The sequence below is a fragment of the Heterocephalus glaber genome, unplaced genomic scaffold (assembly GCF_053883595.1).
Source record: "Heterocephalus glaber isolate CG9 unplaced genomic scaffold, H.glaber_assembly_v1.0 deba00001745, whole genome shotgun sequence".
Lineage (NCBI taxonomy): Eukaryota > Metazoa > Chordata > Mammalia > Rodentia > Bathyergidae > Heterocephalus > Heterocephalus glaber.
Window position 1 is genome coordinate 3431514 of NW_028258451.1, and position 21845 is coordinate 3453358.

The 21845-nt window shown below is 48.2% G+C and overlaps 1 protein-coding gene across 2 annotated transcripts; it reads left to right on the forward strand.

The window, feature by feature from the left end:
• Window positions 1-5142: 5142 nt before the first annotated feature.
• Znf8 (zinc finger protein 8) lies at window positions 5143-21836 on the forward strand. Of its 2 annotated transcripts, XM_004866547.3 has the most exons (5): window positions 5144-5340; window positions 10224-10350; window positions 10552-10647; window positions 14602-16012; window positions 18901-21836. In XM_004866547.3, exons 1-4 carry the CDS (start codon window positions 5275-5277, stop codon window positions 15963-15965), a joined length of 1653 nt encoding a protein of 550 aa, XP_004866604.1. In that variant the 5' UTR covers window positions 5144-5274; the 3' UTR covers window positions 15966-16012; window positions 18901-21836. The 2 variants fall into 2 exon arrangements, with proteins under 2 accessions (XP_004866605.1, XP_004866604.1); XM_004866548.3 differs by lacking the exon at window positions 10552-10647 and having other exon boundaries at window positions 5143-5340.
• Window positions 21837-21845: the final 9 nt, after the last annotated feature.

Here is a 21845-nt window from a genome sequence, read left to right on the forward strand (position 1 = left end):
TAAAGGAAAACAGCCTCCAACCCAGAGTGATGTACCCTGCAAAACTATCTTTCAAAATTGATGGAGAAATAAGATACTTTCATGATAAAGAGCACCTCAGGAACTTCATGAATACCAAACCGGCACTCCAAAAAATTTTAGACAATACCCTAGGAAAAGACAATGAGGATCACAACCCCAGGAAACCCAGCAGAATGAATCCACTGGGCATGACAAATTAAACACAAAGTGGGAGAATCCAACAAAAAGAAAAAGTCATGACAAGGCTTTTAAAACTTTTAACTTCATCTCCCTAATAAGTGTATAATTCAATCTTGTTATTGTACTGATTAGTATTTTTCTGATTCTAGAGTTGCACACCATTCCTTGTGCTATACTGGCTATTTATCATCTTCTTATGTCTACATTTTAATTGGGTTGTCTATTAATGAGCTCTAAGAATTCTTTATATATTCTGGTCATAGGTTATATCTATTGTAAATGTGGTCTGTTTAAGGACTACTTTTCATTTTAATGATGTCATTTAAAGTTCTAAATTTTGATGGAATCTCATTTATCAATTTTTTTCTTTTATACATCATGTTTTTTGTATCCTAGGTAGTTCTTGCCTACCCTGAATTCATAAATATTTTCCCTTATAATTTCTTCTTAAAGTTTTATACTCTTAGGCTTCTTATTTAGGTTCATAGATCCCTTCAAGTTATTTTCATGTATGGAACAAAAGGGTTGAGGTTACTTTTTTATATACGGATACCAGGTGTTCTAGTGCCATTTGCTGAAAACACTGTCTCTTCCTCAGCTCTTGATTTGAGTTTATATTCTATAAAATGCTAATGTTAAAAAATCTTTCAAAACTCATTGGACCATATATGTGTGGTTCTATTTCTAGATTCTCTGTTTTTTTCAAATGATCTATATGTCTTTCCTTACACCAACACTGCCTTGATTACTGTAGCTTTAGAAGAAGTCTTAAAATTAGGTACTAAACGTCGTCCAACACTGTTTTTGTTTTTGTTTTTAACTTTTCTAGGTCCTTTGTACTCCTACATAACTTTTAAATTTCAACATCCAATTCTTTTTTTTTTCAATATCCAATTCTTCATTTATAGCAAGTATACATAGACCTGAATTTTTATATATACTTTGTGTTTTTCTTTTTTTGGTACCGGGGATCGAACTCGGGTCCTTGCGCTTGCGAGGCAGGTGAAAACCACTCAGCTAAATCCCCAGCCCTACCTTGTGTTTTCTAATCCTACTAAATTCAAGTACAAGTTCTAGGGGCTCCTAGAGATTTCTTAGTATTTTCTCTATAGATGATCATTTCATCTACATATAAAGATTTTGCTTCTGCCATGCCAATCCTATCCTAGTTGTGTCATTTTATTGCCAGACTATTTTGGTGGGGACTAGGTTTCAAAGTTTAATGGACAGATAAAGAGTAAGCATATCTGCCCTTGTTCCCCACCTTAAGGAGAAAGCATTGTATCTTCTCCATTCATATAAGGCGTTCTCACTTGGAAGTATGGAGTACATGTCTTTAATCTGTTGAGAAGTTTCTGTTCTACTTCTAGTCTCCTGATAGCTTTTACCATGAACAGCTGTAGAATTTAGTCCAATACTTTTTCCCCAACTAGCGACAGGATCATATGGCTTTTTCCTTTCCTCTGTTTAAATGATGACTTTTGGGGGTGGATCTTCCAATGCTGAACCAACACTGCCATCCCTATAACAAAACCACTTTCTACATCCTGCCAGATCTGACTTCTAAGAGTTTGTTTTGTTAAACAAATTTCTATCTATGTTCATACTTTTTTCTTCTATTATCTTTATCCAGTTTTAGGATTAGCACAATGTTGATTTCCTAAAATGAGGGGAGAAGTGTTCCTTCTTTTTTCTGCTTTAATTGTTTGATATAATTTATCAGTTAAAATGTTTATGAGCCTGCTGTTGTCATATAGGTAGGTTTTCAAGCTAGGAATATACTTTCTTTAATAGGTGCTATTCAAATTTTATATTTCCTCCACAGTTAGTTTCATTAATTTGCCTTCCAAGGTACTTCTTAGAAGTTGTCAAATTTATTTCAAAAAAGATTTTTGTAATATGCTTTCTATATCCTTTTAAATTCTGTGGAATCTGTGGTAATGTCTCCTAGATCTTAATATTGTAATTTTTAAAATGTATAACTGATATTGTGTAACAGGAAGAAAAGGTCTAAAAGAGCAGGGGAATTGGGAGGGGTAGGGGAAGGGAAAAAAGGGAAAGGAAAAAATATGAGAAGAGGAAAAAAATGGAAAGAAAGTCTTTGCAAATAGGGAAGGGTGGAGGGGGTGAAGGGAGGGCAAGGGAAGGGGAAAAAAAATAAGAACCAAGAGACTCATGTAAAGGTACAAGATCCCAATGATGAATGTAACTGTATTTTATACCTAAAACGTACCAATAAACTTAATGGGAAAAAAATTGTTTTCCAAAAAATATATTTTTGGGGCCAGGGATGTAGCTTAGCGGCACTGTGCCTGCCTGGCAAGCACAAGATCCTGAGTTCAATCCTTGGTATCGGGAAAAATAAATAAATAAATAAAAATTTAAAATATATTTTTACCACCATAGGATTAATACATGTTATTTGTACATCACTATAAGATTAGTAAGTTGCTTGTATCAAACTTCCCATGGCATAAAAGACGAAGCCTCAGGCTGCTCTTCAGCTAGGTCTTCTGGCTGCTTGCTTGTGGACTCTGCCCTGAGCACTGCCCTTCGCAGAGCTGCTGCTTGAGGTCTGCAACTGTCTGTGACTGTCATTCTGCCTGTCCAGAACGCCCTGTTTGGCTCCTCAGCTACACTGACCTCTAGATCGCTGTGAGTTCCAGTGCTGCCTGTTGGACACCCCCATGTTCTCACAGAGTGCTGGCTGAGTGGAAGAAAGATTCTGTGCCGCTGGAATTTCCCCTGGCTTCCAGCCTATGCCATGTGTAAGCTCCCCTCTGTCGTGCCGTGAATGTGACAAATGCTCAATTGTTGCATTCAGCAGATTGCGCGACACTTAGGATCTTTGTTGGCCAGACACACTGACTCCCTCCAGCTGCTCTGAGCCCCAAGCTGTCCTAACTCAGAGGCCTCCTGGCCTTGCGAGTGGCCTCTGTGTCCACCGGAAATACCCGTGGGTGCCAGAAATGATATGGGAAAAGGGAAACATGGAAGGAAGGAGCATCCCAGTCTTAAAACAATGATAAGGGCCAGCAGTTACGGTGGAAATAGAGAGGAAAAGACTAAAGGAAGACTTTAAAAGGTAAAATTCCACAGGCCTATTTCACTTTTCTGATACTGCATAACACACATTCCCAAAGCAGTGACCATGACTTCTTTAATTCTTCACCAGTCTGTCAGTTGAGCAGGACCAACCAGGCAGTTCTCATTACGGCCTCTCAGGAAGGTTGGTAGAGGCACAGGGGCTGGAGCCGTGTAGAGGCCCATTTCTAGGATGGCTCCCCCAAGACTAGGAGGTAACACCAGCTACACTTGGGGAGCAGCCAGACCAAAAACTTACGCTCACTCTCATGCTGGAGGGTCCTTGCAGCATGGGCTCTCAGAATGGTGGCTGGTTTCAGGAGGGATGACTAAGAGACTCAGCAGAACCCTCGAGGTATGTTAAGACATAGCCTCAGGAGTTGCACAACATCACTTCTGCCATTAAACAAGCCACTTAAGCAAGCAGCGCCACCCCAGAGACAGAGTCAAGGAGAAGGGAAATAAATTTCATCTCAGAGTCCGGCCTTGCGGCACACACCTACAATCCCAGCACTCTGGGAGGCTGAAGCAGGAGGATCGCCAAGTTTCAGCCAATTCTAGGCAACTTATCAATTTAGTGAGACACTGTCCCAATATAAAAACTAAACAGGGGGATGGGAATGTAACTCAGTATGAAGGCTCTGGGTTCAATTCCCAGTACAAAAAAAAAAAAATCCAACTCAGTAGGAAGTGACAAGATAATTTTGGCCATTTGTTTTCTGCCACTGAGCCTCAATATAAGACCAGGAATAATGGAGGTGAAGGAATCCAGAGTTACCCTCAGTATGTGATACAGAACAGCTAAGGCATGAGGGTCGTGAGTTCAGACTCAAATTGGGCATGAACGAGGCTGTCTCAAAATAAAAACTATAAAAAGGCCTAGGATGTAGCTTAGGGCGAAGGATATAATCCTCAGTACCACAAAGGAAAAGTGGGTAAGGAAAGGAAAGGGAAAAACACCTCCCTAGAGACTTAAACTGAGTTTCTCTTATTTTTGATACTTGGAAGAAAAGCTGTTATGCCACTTGGTCACTATCTTTGCCTGTAGGCCTTTCATTGCATACGTTAGCCAGTGACAAACTGCCTCTTTAAATGGCCACTTTGAAGTCTCAAGATTTGAAGACTTGTCCTTCCAGAAGATGGCCCTAGGAGAACCACACTAAGGTGTGACTTCTGCTAGTTGCCACCTGTAATTTACTGAACTTGATTGACTGATTGAATCGGGAATTGAAAGCTAGGGTCTTCACACTACACTGCAGTACATCCTCAGGCTTTTTAAATTTTATTTTGAGATAAGGACTCACTAAATTGCCCAGGCTGGACTTCAACGTATGACCCTCTGGCCTCGGCCTCCGCGCCACCACGCCCCGCTCTGACCAGCTCTCGCTAGCCCGGCACAGGCGCCGCCAACACCCCACCCCACCCCCCATTCACCACCCGAAACTCTTGACTGCAGGTACGATTCTGAGCAAATGCAGCAAGGCTGCACGGAGCGAACGAGAAATCCCGGTCGGCTGCGAGGGAAGGGGAGCCCAGCTCCAACCGCGGTTTATACCCGCGCCCGTGCGCAGCCCCGCAGCTAGAACCCCAGCCGGGCTCAGCCTGGGACTGAACCCAGTCTCCGCTCCGGCTCCACCACAGCGCTGGTGCAGAAGCCCGCCGGAAGTGCCTGAATGCGCGATTCGTGGAAAGCCTGAGGATAGGGGTTCCCATTGGCCAGTGAGCCAGAAAGCCCCGTTGGTAGAAGGCCAGAGAACGGGTATTCCCATTGGCCAAAGGGCAAAACGTCCCGTTGGTGGAAGGCCCAGAGGGTAGAGGTTCCCATTGGTCCAACACCGCACCGGGTGGCCTTCTGGGAGTTGTAGGCGCAGCATTCCCCGCGCCGCCGCCATTGTCCGGCGGCCGCTGGAGCCAGTGGTTTCTTCAGTAGGGGCGACTATCTGGCCTGGGAATTGCGTCGGGCTCCAGCGCTCCCCGCGAGAACCCAGGATGGACCCCGAGGACCACGTGGCGATCGTGGCAATGAGCGCTCGCCCGCCGGTGGAACGGCTGCAGGTAACAAGAACAATGACGGCGGCGACAGCCCCGGGCCCAGGTCCCCGAGCGGAGGGGAGGCTGCGCGGCGGGGCCTCTCCCTGCCTGGGTCCTTCCTGTGGCCGTCCCTCCCGCCCACCGCGGCGGCCGACTGTGGCTAACGCCGGGCGGCTCAGGGACGGACCTTTCGCCAACGGGGCGTGGCGCGCGGCGTGGCGTGACTCGAGGAGCTGCCCTGGCGCCCGGGGAAGCAGTCGCCCAGGGCGACCGTGGGAGTCGGGGTCTGCGCCGGGCCCCTCGGCGATAGCCAGTGTGGCTAGAGCGACTGCCGGGTCACTTCATCAGAGCTCTGCGCTTGGGACGAAACCGCGGCTGCAGCTGCTCTCCGTAAAACGCTGCCTCTGTGTAGCAAGAGCCAAAAACAATTTGGTTGTCCTCGAATTCGGCAACTTTGAAATTCTGTTTTATAGGGCCGGGGATTTAGCTCCTTGGTTCCGCCACCTGCCTCCAAAGCCCAAGTCCTGAATTTGATTCCCAGTACCAAAAAAAAAAGTATTGAAATTCTATTTTCTTGTAGTTTCTTTATAAATGTTTTCCTTACTGCAGATTTGGTACTCCGAGTGAAACTACTGATAATTTAAATTGTAAATTTTCATGTATGTGTTATTTCCAATTTGCATGAAATCTAATCTCTCAGTAGTTTGTTTTTGACAAGGAATTAAGTGGTAAGAAAGGGTTGCTGCTTGTTGCTATGTAACAGCCTTTAAAAATGCAGTGACCTGGGCTGGGGATTTAGCTCAGTGGTTCCGCCGCCTGCCTCGAAAGCACAAGGACCCGAGTTTGATTCTCGGTACCAAAAAAAAAAAAAAAAAAAAAAATGCAGTGACCTGAAACAATAATAACTATTATTTCACAGTTTGTGATAGGTAGGAACCCTGGAATGACTCAACTGCTGGCCCAAGCTCCTTAGTTTACAGTCAAGATGTCAACCCACCTGGACGTGGTGCCACATGACTGTAATCCCAGTTAATTGGGAGGTTCAGACAGGAGAATCACAAATTCGAGGTCACCATGGGCAACACAGCATGACCTTGTCTGAAAATAAAATATAAAAAGAGGGAGGTAGCTCAGAGAGTGCCTGCCTGGTGTGTACAAGCGCCTGGGTTCAACTCTCCAAAACAAGTCACCCTAGCCATGGGTCGGGTAGAGGATCCACCTTCAAGACAGTTCACTCAGCCGAGTGCAGTGGCACATGCTTTGTAATACCAGCGCTCTGGGAGGCTGAGACAGGAGGATCACAAGTTTGAACCTAGCCTGGAGAATTTAGCAACTTAGCAAGACCCTGTCTCAAAAAGAGTTGAGGATGTAGCTCACTGCAAAGGCTCTGGTTGACTCGATGACTAGAGGATCCACCTCCAGGACACTCATTCTCACTCCTGTGGCTGCTGGTGAGAGGACTCTTTCCATTGTGGGCCTCTCTGTGGAACTGCTTGAGTGTCCTCACATGGGCTCTGGCTTCCCACAGAATGGGGAAGGGTGAGGTGGGAGGCACATCCTGACTGGACTCAGAATTCATGCTATCTTCTCCACGGTGTTCTTCTACAGTTACATAGGTGCACCCTACTCAGCAGGAGCCGGCCACCACAAGAACCAGGTCCAGAAGTGTATGGGGCCAACGATTTAGCTCAGTGGTGCCACGCCTGCCTCAAAAGTGCAAAGTCCTGAGTTTGATCCCCAGTACAAAAAAAATAAAAAAGAAAGAAAGTATAGGGCTGTCAGGTCCAGTATCTTAGTTTCTTGTGGCATTCTCAACAAATCACTATAAACTTGGTGACTTGAGACAACACACATTTTGTCTAGAAATGAGAAATCTGGCATGAGTCTCACTGTTCCTTTATTCCTTGCCTTTTCCAGCTAAGAGCTATAGACCTGGCACTCCTTGCCAGTTGGTCTTTTGTCCATCTTCAAAGCCAGCACTATAGCATCTTGCTTCAGCGTCCATTGCTTTCTGTCTTCTACAGTCAAACCTTTTCTGCATACCTCTTATAAGAATATTTGTGATTGGTTTTTGTTTATTTTTGGGTTTTGGTTTTAGTTTTTTGAGACAGGATCTTGCTATATAGTTCAGGCTAGCCTTGAACTCACTATGTAGCCCAGGCTGGTCTCAAACTTGCAGCAATCCTCCTGCCTCAGCCTCGCAAGTGCGGGACTACAAGTGTGTGCCACCATGCCTGGCTATGATTGTATTTATAGCGCAACTGGATAATTTCTTCATTTTAAAATCCTAATCACATCTGCAAAGTCCTTTTCCCTGTATACCAATATTTGCAGGTTCTGGGAACTGTGACCTAGATACTATATCTTTGGGGGGGCCGTTATTTTGCCTGCCATAGGCAGGCTGAGGGATCGTCCTCTAGTCCAGCAATGGCGAACTGTTAGCACATGTGCTGCAGCGGGCACATAGAACCTTCTCTGTCGATACTCGAGCCATGTCACCCCAGCATCGCCCCAGCAGCCAAGCATCAGATAACAGCACACACAGAGGCAGTGTCAGCACTTTGCAATAAGTATGTGGTTTTGGGTTGCAGTTTGAGCGCTCAGTCTCTAGGAGGTTCACCATCATTGCTCTGGCCTATCTGAAATTGTGGAGGAGACATTCAGGTGTTTTAAGTAGGACTGGCCTGGGATTGGAGGTGAGAGCCGAGCGAGAGCCACCCTCAGGCATCTGAGGGATGGACGTAGGAGAAATAGTGGGCTATTGTTGGGTGGTCTGGCCAGCAGTGAGGGTTGGCGTGGGGGACAGATCTGCACATCCCATTTCCCGGCCCCAGGCGTGCAGAGCAGGAGGGCTGCAGGGAGACCCACAGGACAGCGGGGCCAGTGCTGGAAGGCTCATGTGATACCACTGAGGGGTGGGTCTGTCTCATGGCCTGAATAGACAAGTACTGCGTGGCCTCTGGTCTGTCCCCCATGGCCCAGGGAAAGTGGGCAGGGGTGGCAGGCGGGAGGGAGAGGCACAGGAAGTGTGTATCAGGGTGGCAGGCCTCAACTGGAAGATGAGGACACGGGTAACAGCAGAGACCTCTGTTCCCAGCCAAAGGCTTGTGCGTGTTTCCTGTCAGAGCCACCCAGAATTTCTTTAGCATGTTTAAATCTACTTTTGTTTTTCTTTAAAGGAAATACTTTTTTAAAATTGAAGATTTTGTTTGTGTTGATTTGTATTTCTCTGGTGACTAATTTTCAATATCTTTTCCTGTGCTTATTTGCCATTTTTATATTTTTTTTAATATTTTTCTTGAAACAATGTCTCCAGATTCTTGCACATTTTAATTGGGTTGTATTTTTATTACTGAGTTGTAAGAGTTCTTTAAATATTGTAGTTATAAATCTCTTATCAGGTGTGTGATTTGCAGTTGTGTCTTTTTACTCTAAGAGTGTCCATTGAATCACAATACCATTTTGTGTTTTTTTGTTGTTGATTTTTGGGGGGTTTTTGGTACCAGGGATCGAACTCAGGACCTTGTGCTTGCAAAGCAGGCGGCAGAACCGCTAAGCTAAATCCCCCACCCAAAACCGTTTTGTTTTGATAAATCAAATTTGTTTGTATTTTCTCTTGTTGCTTGGGATTTTGGCTTCATAGCTAAGAATCTTTTGCCAAATCCAAGGTCACAGAGATGTATCCCTATGTTTTCTTCTAAGAGTTTTATAGTTTTAGGACTTATATTTACTTCTTTGATCTATTTTGAGTTAATTTTTATATATGGTATAAGATAGGAAATCAGCTTTTGTTCTTTTGCATGTGAATATCCAGCTGTTCTAAAGGAAGTGTTTCTTGGCCACTTAATTCCCACCTCAGCCCTAAAAGAGTGGTACTTTATATACATGGAAACTGGGAGACAGAGCTGGGTATATACTTAGTGCCTCCCGGGGAGGAAGCAGCTGAGGTGAGACTCTGATCAGAAATATCTGGCTTTGTGACCCAGGCACAGGCAGCCCTCCCAAGAATTTTGTTTGAGGAATATATTTTAGATACGCTGTATCAATTTATGGGATGGGGGAGTGGTTACTTATGTATTTAGTTAGTTGTGGTACTGGGGGATAAACCCAGGGCCTTTGTGCTGAGCTATATCTCCATCCCTTTTTTATTTTTTACTTTGAGACAAGGTCTTAATAAGTCACTGAGTTGCCCAGGCTGGACTTGAACTTATGACCCTTCTACCTCAGTCTCCCAGAGTGCTGAGATTACAGGCATGTACCACCACATTTGGCTCAAAAGTTGAAATTTTTCATATAAAAATTTGACATAATTTCTACCTTGTCTCCAGAAATTGGCAGTTCTGGCCACATGGGCCTTGTATTTCCCTACAGTCAGTCATTTCAGAGACCCTGGTGCCCCCAGAACAGGGCACCTGCCTCCTCCTCACCTCTGGCTCCACTCTTCACAGGGTAAGGCCCCACGGTCTCTTCTTTTTGTCCACTTTGGTCACATGAGCCTGTAGGAAGAGGAGTTGCTTTGATTGGGAGGATTGTGAGCCCAACTTTTTATCTAAGTGTCAGTGGGTGTATTAGTTAGCTGTTGCTGTGTAACAAACTACCCTAAAACTTTGTGTCTTGACACAGGAGCCATTTCTTGAGCTCAGAATCCTGCAAATCACTGGTTCAGCTGGTTTCTGATGGTGTCATCATTGTCTGACCAGTTGTGAGCCAGCTGGGGTTGGCCTTGTTGATCATGCTGGGTGCTCTCACAGGTCCTTGCTCTACAGCCCACACCTGTGTGGTCACCCAGGAGCTATGTTCCCTCAGGACCCCAACCTGCCTGTTTTCTCCTTCCCCATTCTTCCTCTGCCCTCCCCAGAGGATGGATGGGGGTGGTCCAGCTGACGGAGGCCTCCATGCTCTTTTAGGAACCAGTGACCTTCTGGGATGTGGCCGTGGACTTCACCCAGGAGGAGTGGGGGCAGCTGGACCCTACACAGAGGACGCTGTACCGCGACGTGATGCTGGAGACCTTCGGGCACCTGCTGTCTGTGGGTGAGGCTTGCTTCCCCTGCTTCAGGGCTGGGCCATGGGGCCTGTGGTGTACAAACCCAACCTGAGTCTGTTCCAGTGGGCACATGTGCAGGAAGAGGGTCTGCCCTGCTTTGTCCAGTGCAAACCCTTTAACCTCATCTGGGCTGGGGCTGCTGGCTCCTCTCAGAGCAGCCTCCACCTCTGCTATCTCTCCATGTCCAGGTCCTGAGCTTCCTAAGCCCGATGTCATCTCCCAGCTGGAGCAAGGGGCTGAGTTCTGGGGTGGTGACCAAGGATGCCCCCAGAGCTGCTATTCAGGTGAGGGCCAAGAAGGTCACTAAAGATATGCTTAGTGGGAAGAGTGCTGTTGGGGATCCTTGTGCCACCCCCTTTACAAGGAGGCCTTGCAGGATATGGCAGAGTCCTACAGCCGGAAGACAGAGAGCAAAGCCAGCTGGGGTGAAGTGTGGCGGAATCCAGCCAGCAGCTTCCAGACCTCCCCAAGTAGTCACCCAGGACAAGCTCCACTCCCCAAGCAGTTCACCTCGAGTGCACACAAAGAATGTGGTACCGCAGGGTGCCTGGCAGTGTTGGAGTTTCCTGGGGCCTGGCCACAGAGGGGTGCACCATGTGGTGAGCTTAAACACGAGGTTGTAGTGGCCACTCCTACAGTTTGGCTGGAGAGCCCTCCCAAAGCCCACACTTCTCATGCAGACCTGAGCCAGGCTTGAAAGCAGGCCCCTGAGGATGGCCTCCTGCCCTGTGTGCACCTTCCTCTGAGCCTGGAGTACAGCCATCTCTGCTCCATCTGCCCCGTCATCCTCTGGATCGTTCCTCTCCCGTCAGCCTCCTCTGCTGCCTTTCCTGAGCCATAAACCTGCCCTTTATGTTCTCCATCTTGCTCTTGCATACTCAATTCTGCAAACCAGCTCCTGTACCTTCCTCTGTTCTTTTACCAGAAATCATTGTATTTAGCCATAGATACCTTACAGCCAGCTTAGAGCATCTCTGAAGATGAGGGAAGCATTTTTCTCCCTATTGCTAGGGCTAGCTTGGCATCTGAGAGATCCCAGTGTGCTTCTGGGATTATCCTGACCTTTCCTTGGGGTTGCAGTGTGACCACAGCAGCTCCAACCATTGCATTGGTGCTCCAGTCAGGAAAAAAAGGAGAAGGCAGAAAGATCATTGGTACTCGTATCTGTCCCCTTTTATCAGAGCTCCAGATATCATCCATTGAAGTCAGGATTGAGTTACTTCCACCTACCCAGACCCCAGTTGCTAGGGAAGATGGAAGGAGGGATCTAGATGGTCATAATTAAATTAGGAAAATCTGAATCCCTTCACTGGCATGCTGGTGCCCTGACCACGTTCTGGAATAGGTAGGATATGGCAGTGCCTGGCCCTTCCTCCCACTGTAACACTTCTGGTACCCTGGGGCCAGGCAAATCCTTCCTTTGGCTCTCACTGCTGTTGCCTCAGACTTGTTTGTCAGAAGCAAATCTTCACCGAACATGGACCTTAAATATTAAGCAAAATGTCTTGCTTGCATGGGTCAGGGGTATGGTGTGAAAATCACAACAGTGCTTTCAAAGTTTTACGTGCAGACCATTTTAAATGCTCTGGGAGCAGTAGGCGTTCAGGAAAGAGTGCTCGTGCGGGCGGACCCCTCTCAGCACACGCATGTGCTCTAGCCTTGAGCCTATCCTTGCTACACCCAGCCCTTTATTTTTTTATTTTGAGACAAGGTCCTACAAGTTGCCTGGTCTAGGCTGGAACTTGCAATCCTCCTGCCTCAGCCTCCAGTCATGGGAGGCAGGCCCATTTGCTCCAGCAATGTGCCACCATGCCTGGCTTGCCCCTTTATGTTAAAAATATATCTTCCTGCCGGGAATTTAGCTCAGTGGTTCCGCGCCTGCCTCGCAAGCACAAGGTCCCGAGTTCGATCCCTGGTACCAAAAATATATATATGTAATATATATATTTTCCATGTCATATTTTGTATTAGTTTCCTATTGTTCCTGTAACAAAGACTGCGATCTAGATTGCTTGAAAAAAACAGGTTTCTCAGTTATGGAAGTTAGAAGTTCAGGATGGTTCACAGGGCTGGTTCCTGTTGGCAGCTCCAGGGGTAGAATCCCTTTTCCTGCTTTTCTAGCCCCAGGAGGTCACCCATATCCCAGGCCCACAGGTCCTTCTCCATCACGGAAGCACATCACAACCATTTCCCTCATCCACCCCGTGCCCTGACTCCACTGTTCTACAGGGACCCTCTAAGGAATGATGTTGAGGGTCCTAGGTCAGCCTCCTGCCTTGAGATTCCTACCTTAATCTCATCTGCAGTGTCCTTTTTCTCAACCTCTTGTAAGGTTGCTTGGTCACTGTCCCAGGAATTAGGACTGTTGGCCAGTGCCAGGGCTGTGCCTCCCACCCTGTGCTGTCTTGCTCCCGCCCCTCCACCCCCCTTCCCTCCTGCTGTGGCGGTAGATGTGGGGCTCGTGGTTTGTAGGCTGTGACGCTACAGCCCAGCTGGGCTCAGGCCAGTCTCCCTGTTGGGCCTTCCTCTGCCTCCTTCCTGCCGGCCTCATCCACCTGGGCCTGGGTTCATGCAGGGTCACAGCTCGGCCAGTCTGCTGGCTCCTGAGCCTGGTCCTCACCACTAGGACACAGCAAGACCCCACTCAGCTGGGCCTGAGAAGGGAATGCCACTGCCAAGTGGAGATGGGGGAACCAAAAATATAGACTTGGTGCACATAGGGCAGTCGGGGAAGCCTCTTTCAGGAGGTAGCATAGAGGCAGGCACATGTCTGGGGATGGGGTTCCAGGCAGAGGGGACAGTGCGCAAGGGGCTTGGAGAAGGAGCAGGAAGCAAAGCGAGCAGGAGGCTGAGCACAGGGCCTGGGTCGTTGTCAGAGGGGACACACAGTCAGTGGAGGAGTGACCACAACAGACTTGCCAGGAGATGAGTCCATTTGCTTCTTGCAACAACCTTATTAGGATAAAGTTCTTGCCCCATTCTCCTTATCCACATATTAGTTGATGGGCACTTGGGTTGTTTCCACTCTTCGGTGGTTAAGAAAAGTGCTGCTGTGAACCTTGATGTACAGGGTTTTATATATCCTGACCTGGCTTATACAACCCCTGATGGTACTGTGGACACAGCTGGATTTGGGGCTGGCACCCGGCAGACCTCTGCTCCTACAGTGGCTCCCCTGTGGCTAGGCTCTTGTTTTCTCAGTCCCCCCAGCTTTCCCTGAAGTGGAGATTTCTGAGCATCCACTAGCTGTCAGCAGATGAGCGCAGGCGTGTGTCCCTGGCGAGACCCACACAGCTGAGGGGGCTGGAGAGGACCAAGGGTGCCCAGCAGAGTCCACATCCTGATCCCCAAAGCCGGTGTGATCACAAGGACCACAGTCAGAAGGGGTACGTGACAGGAAGCAGAGGTCATTGAGAGACTGGTGGACGCCACACTGCTCTCCCTGGAGCTGCAGCAAAGGCCAGGGCACCGGGGGCTTCCTGGAGCTGGAGAAGGCAAGGAAGCCTCTCCCCTGACCCTCTAGGGGGCCGGCCCTGCTGATCTCTGGGTTTAGGACTTGTGCCTCCCAGAACCTGAGGTATGAGGCATACATTGCTTTAACACATTCATGACAGGGTTATAATTTGTATGTCTCGCTGCCGGGCAGCTTTGATTTGAATTTGATCATAGGATGTTATATAGCTAACCTGGGTATGCTCTTTTGTAATAGTATTAATATTTATATTTGGGCAGTAATTTTTCAAATTCAATCAATTAACTAGATTTGGCCCACTTACAGACTTTTTATTAATTTTATTAGTAAAAAGACTGATAAGAGTGATCAGACCCAGCCAGGCATAGTGACACATGCCTGTAGTCCCAGCACTCGGGAGCTGAGGCAAAAGGATCACCACGAGTTCAAGGCCAGCCTGAACTACATAGCGAGACAGTGTCTCAAAAAACAACAAAAAAAAGTGATCAGATTTATTTGTACCACCAGTCATGCATGTACCCCTAGTGGTCCAAGCTCAGGGGTGGAAATAAAGCACTCAAGTGTGGTGAGCAGCAGCGCCATCCAGGAAGCATATGCCCTCCCCATGGTGCCAGGGGCCAGTGCCTGGCCCAGGAGCAAGGCTGTGTTTAAGGACAGGGTGAATAGGGGCTTGCTGGGCAGGTGGGTAGCATCCTAGAGCAGTAACAGGACCAGTTCCTCTCCTTGTCTTCCCACAACGACTCAGAAGTCTTGGGTTTTCTTGCAGGCTGGGAGCCAGGCTTCCCCGAAGAGAAGCTGACTACTGGCACAGAAAGAGAAGAGTTCCCGAGGGTCACTGCCTGTCCTTCCCTGGCGGGGGTCACATGGCCGTGTGAGGGTGAGGGTGAGGGCCAGGCACACAGAAAGGACCAGAGTGACGGGTGGCAGCTGGCAGCTGGCCTTGAGGAGGGAGCAGCAGATCCCAGTCCAGGCTGTGAGAGGCTCAGACATGGGGAGAGCTGTGTGCTGAGCTCCAGCCCAAGTGCGTTCCTGAGTTCCAAGAGAGAGTATCCCTGTTCGGATGCACACGGGCCTGGCTCCGACCCTGAGCCGGACGTGGCCAGTGAGCCCCAAGGTAACCACAGGGCCTCCGGCCAGGCCGTCCTGGGCACAGAGCTGTCAAGGAGCCAGGGCCCTGACAAGCCGTACAAATGCACCGACTGCGGAAAGTCGTTCAACCACAACGCACACCTCACGGTGCACAAGAGGATCCACACAGGCGAGCGCCCGTACGTGTGCAAGGAGTGTGGGAAGGCGTTCAGCCAGAACTCGTCCCTCGTGCAGCACGAGCGCATTCACACAGGGGACAAGCCCTACAAGTGCGCGGAGTGCGGCAAGTCCTTCTGCCACAGCACGCACCTCACCGTGCACCGGCGCATCCACACCGGAGAGAAGCCCTACGCGTGCCAGGACTGCGGGAGGGCCTTCAACCAGAACTCATCCTTGGGCCGGCACCGGCGGACACACACTGGAGAGAAGCCCTACGCCTGCAGCGTGTGCGGGAAGGCCTTCTCACGCACCACCTGCCTCTTCCTGCACCTGCGCACGCACACGGAGGAGCGGCCCTATGAATGCAACCACTGTGGCAAGGGCTTCCGGCACAGCTCCTCGCTGGCCCAGCATCAGCGCAAGCACGCGGGGGAGCCGCCCTTCACCTGCCGCCCCATCTTTGAGCAGACAGCAGCCCTGCCCCGGCCCCAGTGGGCAGACGCTCTTGCCTGCACACCGCCTCTGAGCCAGGAGGAGAGGGCGCTGCGCAGCGACAGGCCCTTCAGATGCATCCAGTGTGGCAAGTGCTTCACCCAGAGCTCCCATCTTATCCGCCACCAGATCACTCACACCAGGGACCAGGAGCCATCCAGGCGGCCCCGGAGACGCCAGCAGCCCTGCAGCCGGGGCGCACAGCACACCCAGCACCCGCAGGGAGGGTCAGGACAGAGCAGGGATCAGGCCAGAGCAGCACAGCCAGCGAGCAGAGCCCTGGCCCTGTTTGACATCCACGAACTCATACAGGAGAAAAACCCTGTGCGCATCATTGGGGTGGAGGAGCCCATGGGCTCCACCGTGTTTGACCTCAGAGAGTCCACCTAGGAGAGAAGTGCTGGCTGTGACCTCTGAACCTCGGGTGCACAAACGTGGTAAGTTGCACAGTGTGTCTGTGGCAGGAGAGGCCGGGGGGCTACCGCTCGTGACCCCTAACTTCCTTTAGGAAATGGTAAGTGCCAGACCTTCAAGCCCAGGGTCCCTTAGCAACCTATATTTCAGGATATTCACTCCACCAGAGTGAGTTCACCAGTGCTAAAACCTGTCCCTAGCTGGGTGTTGGGGCATAATCCCAGCACCCAGGAGGCTGAGGCAGGTGGATCCAGAGGAGTTCAAGGCCACCCTGAACTACATAGTGAAAAAAAAAAAAAAAACCTGCCGTATGTATAATGTAGAAAAGTAATATTGGTCCAACTTCGTACAGAGTGACAAAAGTCCAAGTTCTTGCTGATAGAATGATGCATATCAAGTCAGAAGGTCACTTCACTGCATCCTGTGTGGGGCTTCACATCTAGAACAGAGCATCACCTATTGCAGACTAGCATGGGGTGTGCTGCTGCCAGATGCACCGCAAGGGGTGTTCCTCTGCAGGGTATGATCTTCCCAAGTAACAGCAAAACAAAATGCTGTTGCATTTCTGGGAAATTTTGTGTAAGCTCCAAGCCTGCAACAATTAATTTGTGCTTACAGGTGAGACTGAAAAAAAAAGACCAAGTTAGACTGAGCTTGCTATCACGTATGTGTTATACACCTGCACACGTGACCCGCTGATGACCATTCAGCACCTCAGTTGTGGAGCACACATGGCCCCTGCCCACATTTCATCTGCATACCCCCAAATCATGTGGCAGGGGAGCCACCACAAAATTCCCAGCATTCTCTAGGCAGTCACAGCTGTGAAAACCACTACCTCAGAACAGCCAGTGTCGCTGCAGACCACAGGTTCTCAAACGTGGACGTCTGGTGATGTCTGGAGACATCTTTGGCCTTTGTGGCTTAAAAGGTGCCACTAGTGTCTTTGGGCAGAGGCCAAAGGTGCTGCCTAGTGTCCTGTAGTGCCCACGTGTAGTGCTGCAGCTCCTTGCTGAAGAATTATGCAGAGTGGCAGGGTGGAAAAACCCTCAACAAACCCAGTCCAGCTGTGTGACTGGCGTTTTCTAGACTTTAAATTGATTATGCCTCTACTGGTGTTCATGCAAGTGGAGTCTCGAGCTAGTTTACCCACCGTGTAGTACTTTTGAATCTTTACCATTTTGCAGCACTCATAACTGTTGTAAGAGCAGCACAGAGTCCACTTACTTTTTTAAATAACCTCTTAGCATTTGTGTGTGCGCTCTAAAGCAGGGATGATACATTTGCATAGTCTCTTCCACCCCTCCCTGTCCTTTCCTACCCTGGGTTGTTTTCACGTCAGTCTCAGACATTACTCCATCCACATTTCTGATTGTATTTCTTTTTTGTGTGTGGTTCCAGGGATTGCATTCAGGACCTTGTGCTTGCAAGGCAGGCGCACTGCCACTGAGCTAACGCTAATCCCTAGCCCCCGACCGTATTTCTGAAAGCCAGGACTCTGTATGCATTGCCGTGTTGCTCAAGGACAAGCTCTCCTGGTTGTCACACCACACCGAGGTGTGGCCTTGCCGAGCTGACACCAGCAAAGGTGGTTTGCAGCAGCAGTGGGTAACACAGCTGGGCCTGAGTTTCAATCAGACCAGCGCCCTGGGTTCATCGCTCCTGTTCTCCACCTGGACATCACAGAAGAGGAGAAAAGTTCACGTTACTTAATGTCTGGTGAAACAGGAAAAACTGAATTCTGTGGAATCTCAAGTAGATATTTACGTTGTTATTATCATGTCTGAGCAGACGGCATCAACCGTCCAGTGCTCAAATGTTCCTGGCTGCTACCTCCTACATAGTCATCATCTAAACAAGATTCACGTTGTGCATCTGGGTGATGTCTCTCCTTTCTTAAATCTCTTTTAATCTCAGTTTCTTATTTAGTCTTTATCTGTTGAGAGAAAAAAGGAAACAAAAGCTAACTTTTATTCCCACCTGCCAATGCCCGTTATACTCTACTTGCTTTGGCGTGATGGACTTTTTTTTTAAAAATACTGGGGGTTGAACTCAGAGCCTTTGCAATGAGCTTTGTCCCCAGCCCTTTTTCACTTTTAATTTTGAGACCGGGTCTTTCTCAGCTGCACAGCCTCTCAGAGTGCTGGGATAACGAGTGTTCTCCAAAGGGAAACAAAGGTTTCTGACCTTTGTCCATGCCGTTATTGATATGAAAGTACCATCCTGTATCAGATGTGATGTTTGCCAGTGTGGCGGCACACACCTATAATGCTAGCTACGCTAGAGGCTGAGGCAAGAACATTGCAACTTCAGGCCCACCTTGGGCAACTCAGCAACTTAGCAAGAACCTGTCTCGGAATTTTTTTAAAAGGTCCAGGGGATATAGCTTGGTGGCGGAGTGCTTGCCTATCTTAGCACTCCCTGGGTTCAATCCCAGCATTGCAAAAAATAAAAATTAAAAGTATGGTCCTTGGTGTCTCGTAGCACAGGGGATATGAAAACCAAGGGCTTGGGCCAGGCATTTAGCTCAGTGGCACCACACCTGCCTTGCAAGAGCAAGGTCCTGAGTTTGATCCCTGCTACCAAAACAACAACAAAAAAGCCAAGGACTTAAACCTACTTAAATTTTTTTTCTTAGTACATGGTCACAGTGCATGACATTTGCTTTTGTTTTAGGGGGTAGGTACATGTGCTCAATCCATTTTAATTCTGTTTACTTTTCTCCCCTCTTCCTCTGGCTCTGGATCCCCGTCCTATCTGCAAAAGGCTGACCTCTCTTAAACCTACTTTTTATCTAAAATGAAGCGAATTGTGGGCCTGTGGCAGTAGGACACCCTGAGTTGGACAGAGCAGTTCCCATTGGTGCCCAGCTTTAATCAGGTTCCTCTTCCGTTTGCTTTTCCCTCTGCAGTTGCATTCTAGTGATGTTAAACTCACCAGCAGCACTCATCAGAACCTGGAAAGAAGGAAGACAGTGTGACACAACTCAGCATGTAAAACAACGGTCCCTGAACCTTAACTGCAGGAGGTGCTTTGGATTGAGCAGGCGGAGAGTTGGAAGAATGGTCATCCCGGAGTATCCTGGGGCACCTCTTGGCCCAGGGTTGGATGGTTGAGCCTGCCATGCACTGCCACCATGGCTCGCTGGGCCCTCCCGTTCTTTGGATGCTGGAGTGCCACCGGGGTACACCAGGCTTCCAGGGTGCCGTGGTTCCTTCCACCTTTTGCTTCATCTCTGTAGAGGCCCTGTGGGACCTTACCAAGCCCTGGGCTTGCTTGTCTTGTGTTTCCCTTCCCAGGTCACCTTTTTACAGTGACTGCATCATTCCTTGACCTGTGCCCTTTGCTGCTTCATCTTGGGAGATAACTTTCCCTTTACATGAAAAGGAGCACCTTCTGGCGCACTTTGCCCATGGTGGTTATGTGAGAAGTATCATTCCACAGATGAGGAAAAGTAAGCAGAAGACAAAAGTAACCTGCCCAAAGTTACACAGACAGGAAGTAACTGAGAGAATTTGATGCCAGTGCCCAGTAACAGTGGATGAAACTAAGCTTTGTTCCAAGGCTGACTTTTCAGTGGCTTTGCCATATCAGAACCAGTGTTTTCTCCAGCTCTCTTAGGTTTTCCCTCATGATCACAGCTAAGCTGGAGCTGTAATCAAGACAGGAAGCAGCCAGGAAACATCTTGATGATGTTCCAAACAAAAGGCCCTCGGGGGAGCTAGTAGTGCATACTCAGGTAGACCTGTTGGCCAAGAGTGAGCTACCCTAACAATAATGAGCCTTGCAAAGGTGACATCTAGCGTTTCTCACCTCTGTGGTGGGCACAGGGAAGAGACAAAGTTCCGGGAAGTGGGTGGTACGTAAGTAGATAGCAGCTCCTGTAGCTTTCTCCTCCAGCTCTTAGAAGACCCTCCTGGGCTCCCATGTGCCCCTCAGCTCCCCCACCTCTGTCGCCACCTTCACAGGGTCCACCCTTGCCGTGGCTATCTGTGGCCACTTCAGCTTCCCCTCTTCCTCTGCACCATGAAGCATGCCAGGCTTCTGTAGTTCCCCATCCTCTCCATCTCTTCAGGGGCTTTGGTGGTCCTGGCAACCCTCTTCCCCTGGGGTTCCCAGGTGTCTTCCATTTCCCAGTTGTGTTGCTTACCCCAACACTGAGTCTCTGGTGCCTCTGAGTTCTGAGCTTCAGGTCCCAACAGCAGCTGTCTACTGAGCAGCTGCCCTCAAATGAGCCATAAGGTCCCTGAAAACTGCCATTTTCCCACCCAGACAAGTCCCCCTCCCCATCCCTTCCATGGGGGCTGTTACTTCCTGCCCTCCATTGTTGAAGCTAGAAAATAAACCACCTTTGACCCCTCACTCTACTCCCACCAAGGGTCCAGTTTCTTCTACCCTGTGAACATCTTGAGTCTGTCCTCCATCCCCACTCCCACTCCCCTGAGAGGAAGATGATAGGCAAGCAGGTAGGACAGCCTGGTGCCAGATGCCTCTCCAGACCATTCCTCTGCATTGTCCCATCGGGATAGGGGTGAGATTGGGTTACCCAGGGAGCAGTAGTGACGTCATGATTCCAGACAGCTCTGGAAGCCAGGCCTGTGATTGCCTTGTTCCCTTCACCTTGACCCCCAGTTGGCAGGTCCTGCAGGGCTCTTGTTTGGACACTTCTGAGTGGACACTGGGAGGGCTGAAGTCCCAGCAGCCCCGCTGGGTCAGATGGGGACAGACGAGAAGGAACAAACACTGGAGATCTGCGTGGTGTTGTTTCAGTTCAGCTCATGTTCAGGCATGGTTTTCCACTGAACTTGTAGATGTTTTGGAATAGTCAGAAACTCCTCAGGGGAAACTACTGTGTACTAGGGGAAATCATGGTTTTACCTGTTTGTAAAGTAACAAGTTCTTAGTAGCCAAAACTTGGAAAATGCACAAAAATTCAAAAAAATATGAAAACTCATTTGAAATTTAATTAATGCTTTCACCTTACAGAGATAGTAATTACCACTTACATTTTGCTAATTTTTCCTTGCAATTTTTAGACGTATATACACATATACAGAGTGTACATTACATCTTAAGCATATATATGTGTATATAGTTATCTTGTGTTTAGAAATTTGGGGTCGTTTCTCATTCTCTTGTAACCCATGTTTTTTACTATATTTTGAGCATTTTACATGACAATGAATTTCATATAGCTTTTAAAACTAGCTTTCAGGAGGATTCTAACAATGCACCCGCCCTTCACCCAGAGTTTTAACAGCTTCGAGCTTTCTCAAAGGGGTGAAAACGTTTCCTGTGCATTTTCAGTGGGAGTGAATTGATACAACTTGTGTGGACTGAGACTTAGTCACTGTTTAAAGTACAAATACAGAAAGGTTTTGTTACAGAAAACCTGCTGGGGATGAATCTTACAGACATATTTGTATATGTGCAAACTGGTTGTATATAGTTTTCATTATACTATTGATCTTAAAAGTAAAACATTTGGAAACAACCACTGTATTCACCATGGAGAACTGGCTAAGTAATTTATGGTGGAATAGATACCACAGCCTTAAAAATGGAGACTATCCTTACATACTAATATGGGAAAGACCTCCAGGATCCCTTAAGTGAAAACAAGCAAGGTATAAAACTGTGTTTCCATTTGTGTAAAGAGGAAATGTATACATATACCCATGCAGTCTCTGAAAGAGTAAAAAGCAAACAGTTATACTGGTTGCCCTTGGGAAAGAAAGGGCGGACAGAGAGGAGGAATATTTTCACTCTATATCTTTTTATATTTTTGAAATTTTGAAACATGTAAAACATTACCAGTTCAAAGAATAAATCTAACAAAAACCTCAACTCTTTCCA